The sequence below is a fragment of the Pteropus alecto genome, unplaced genomic scaffold (genome assembly GCF_000325575.1).
Source record: "Pteropus alecto unplaced genomic scaffold, ASM32557v1 scaffold43, whole genome shotgun sequence".
Classification (NCBI taxonomy): domain Eukaryota; kingdom Metazoa; phylum Chordata; class Mammalia; order Chiroptera; family Pteropodidae; genus Pteropus; species Pteropus alecto.
Window position 1 is genome coordinate 8,059,024 of NW_006435764.1, and position 3,360 is coordinate 8,062,383.

The 3,360-nt window shown below is 46.8% G+C and overlaps 1 protein-coding gene across 2 annotated transcripts in view; it reads right to left on the reverse strand.

Moving 5' to 3' along the window:
• Positions 1-401: 401 nt before the first annotated feature.
• SDHAF2 (succinate dehydrogenase complex assembly factor 2) overlaps positions 402-3,360 on the reverse strand; it is a 10,885-nt gene continuing 7,926 nt past the window's right edge. Inside the window, exon 4 of one of the 2 annotated variants that reach the window (XM_006911225.3) lies at positions 402-1,645. In XM_006911225.3, coding sequence (XP_006911287.1) covers positions 1,515-1,645 — 131 coding nt within the window. In that variant the 3' untranslated portion in view covers positions 402-1,514. The remainder of the gene's footprint in view (positions 1,646-3,360) is intronic. The other variant, XM_025046253.1, reaches the window with a different exon arrangement.

Sequence of the window (3,360 nt, forward strand, 5' to 3'; positions counted from 1 at the left end):
CCATTTCATAGATGAGGAAACTGAGGCTCAAGCCAACGCATTTACCCAACAAGCAAGCAGCAGTGCCAGATTCAAACTCGTACCCAGTGATTCCTCACTTACGAGACCTACTCTGGGTGACCAAGTGATTACCTGGGGGAGCATCTGGCAGCTTCCTGCCCCATACATAACACACAGGTCACATCTCAGAACTGTCAAGTTTCTTTGCTATAACTTTTCAAAGCGTAGATTTCTACTAAGTTTCCATCAGTAAGGTAGCATGCTCTGGTAGAAAGTTCACAAGCTTTGGAGGCAGACTGAACTAAACGAGATTCTGGCTTTTTGACAGAACAGCTACTTGACCTTGGACGAATGACTCTGAGCCCCTTTTCTCACTTACAAAATAAGCAAACCACCACTTGTCTGTAGGAGTGCTGTGAGCTTTAATGTAATCATGTAAGTATAGGCTGGTTCTCTTCTCTTCTTCCCTTAGCCAGGGACACTGCAGAGCAGGCAGGACCATGACGCAGCTCCATGGGAACCCCGTAGCTCAACAACTCCAGAAACATGTGCTCCCTCCCTGCGTGCAGGTCTCACGCTCACCATCCACCTGGCAGCAGCTCTGGCCTGCCTTCCTCAGGCCCACACCTTCAGACAGTGCTGGCCCAGTCTGGGTGATGACTGTTCTGACAGGATCACAGCTCCGAGGGCGAAAGCCACCCCTAGCAATACGGAAGTTTTCTGGCCCTAGAGCTAAACACTAGTGGCTAATTCATTCCAACATAATTGTGGAGACTATAGAAATATGGAAAAAGTTTGCTATCGTGCTGTATGGAGAGAGAAACCTGTGATTGCGACCTTGTCAAACTCTATAAATATCTGGCTATAGATTATACAAGAACAGACAAAATTAAATAATTGTGTGCAAGTTGGGGAACTGTGATTTTCCTTTTTAAAGCATTCCTTAATATTCAATTATTGTTCAGTTCATTAAGTGAACATTTTAAAGAAAATCTGATGAGAAAGTGGGCTCTTAGGCGGCATGCACGCAGCATTCCCACCCGCTGCCCTCGTTCTGCCCGCTGTGCCTTTGAAGGATGCAACTCAGGGGGCGTGGATCGGCCTCCCTTGGCAGGAAGAACCGTCCGGAGTTAGAAGCGGGGAACTGTACTGGAACAAAGCCCTGGGCACTCTGGGAAGCTTTCCATGTGACACCCTGGCTGGCTGCCTCTTTTCACTGAGCAGCTTCTGGCTGAGCCCATGAGCCAGCACATTCGCTTCCCTACAGTGCCCTCCTGTGGCAGATGTCTGCCAGAGAAACGGCCAGGCCCAAGCGCTGGCAACACTGATAAACCACTTCTGAGGCCTAGAACTGAACAAAAAATTGTTAGCATGAGACATACTGATCCACATGTCCTGGAGGAGAGGTGGGTCCATAATGGTCCGGGAGGGCTGAGTGTCTAAGGAAAAGCAGGAAGTCATAAGCAGTTAGGGTCCCTGGACGGAACCCCCCAAGACAGGCAGTGGTACACAGCTCACTGTGGCTTTTCAAAGAGGTATTCAAGATCTGGGGCCCGCAGTCTCTGCTCTTTGTTTTTGTTTTTAGCAAAGTCTCTCAGCAGTTCCATGACTTCATTTTCAAATATTTCTGGGGCTGGTTTTGCTTCTGTAAGAGAAGAATGGGCAGAAAGAACTGTGTCGGTCAGTCAATACTTGGCATAAGGATCTTGAGACTTGAAACTCTGGTCTTGGCCAAGAGCCTGAGTAGAAACTTCGATAGTCTCCCTTCTTCCCCTAAATATTCATGGTAGCCTACCCTCGGTGTGGGCAAATGACGGCAGCTTGCACTTCTAAATCGTTTTATCGGAATGACTGCTCCTACTGGTTACGTATCGCCCATGGCTGCTTCTGCGCTACAATGGCAGAGCTGAGTTAGTACAGCGGAGTCCATATGGCCATGAGACTAAAATATTGGCTATCTGGTATTTGTGAACGAGTTTGCTGACCACTAGCCTGTCCAGTCTTGGCCGGACTACTTTGCTCTGCATTTGGTATTTCAGTTGTTTTCTAGGTATTGTGTTTTCCCTTTGAGTCTATAAATTTCCTAAGGCAAAGGTCCTGGGTTGTAAGTGACAAAAACTATTTATTCTAGTAAACGTAAAGCAAAAAGGAATTTATTGGAAGGCTACTAGAGGCACGCAAAAGTAATATGAATCCAGAGAACCAGATTTGAATGGACAAAGGCACCGGGAGTTCAGAGTTCAGAGTTCAGAGTTCAGCCTCAGAGAAAGGGTACGGCATCCGGAAGTATGCTGCTCATCTCCAACCTTTCTTTCCACCCTGAGACACTCACTCAGGATTCAAATTACAAGCAACGCGTCCCACTGGGAAAGCTTAGGTAACATCTTCGAGAATTACCCTATCGACATTAAATACAATGCTGGGGTGGGCGGGAATTCCTCACAACAGAGTTGATTCCTCCTCACACAGCACAGGACCCAGCGCCCAGTGGGGCTGGCATCTGTTTTCTTGTGAAGATCAAAATAGGGTCAAGAAGACTTAGGCTCCCCGCTGGGATGGTGAAAGTTGGAAAGCGCACTGTACTCACCCTAACGAGAAGCCTATAAACTACAGACAACATAAGTTTTCTTGAAGTCATCAGAGAGCAGAGGTCATATGGCAACCAAATAGAATAAAATCTAAGGAGAAAGGCCCCTCAAAGGAGAAACTGGACATGAGTACTTGCTCACCTGAGACAAGGCACAGGAAGAAGAGACACTGGGCACCATATAAACAGGTAAAGGGAATATAGCTAAACTATTTAGTAAACTGCTAAAAGCCAAGGGGGACTAGCCACAGACACGGGAGCTCATATCCACCTGCAGGTTCTTCTCAACAAACCACCACTGAGTATGCTCCTGACAAACACTGGCTTCAGAGCAGGAGGCTAGAGAGAGCCTCCCTCAGTGATGGAGGCCAGAAGGAGGGAGGGGAGTAGCCAACACTGCAAAAAACAAAACAAAACAAAACAAAAAACCATAAAGCCCAGCCAGGCTGTTCTCTTCTACAGAACAAAAGCCTCAAGAAACTAGGAGGAGGTCAGCAAATCCTGTCTCCTTCAGGGCACACATGAGGACCCATGTGGGCTGGTGGAAGAGTAAAAGGAAAAAATATCCCCTTTCCTGTGGGATGGGCGGAGTCACTGAGAATGCCCACCTCCAACACTCTGTGCCATAGGGACTGGTCACAGCTTCTGACCTATAGAAACTATAAGCTAATAAATGGATGTTATTAAAGTCACTAAGTGTATGGTTATTTATTACATAGCCATAGAAAACTCATAGAGATAGAAAAACACACACCATGCAAATACTAATAAAA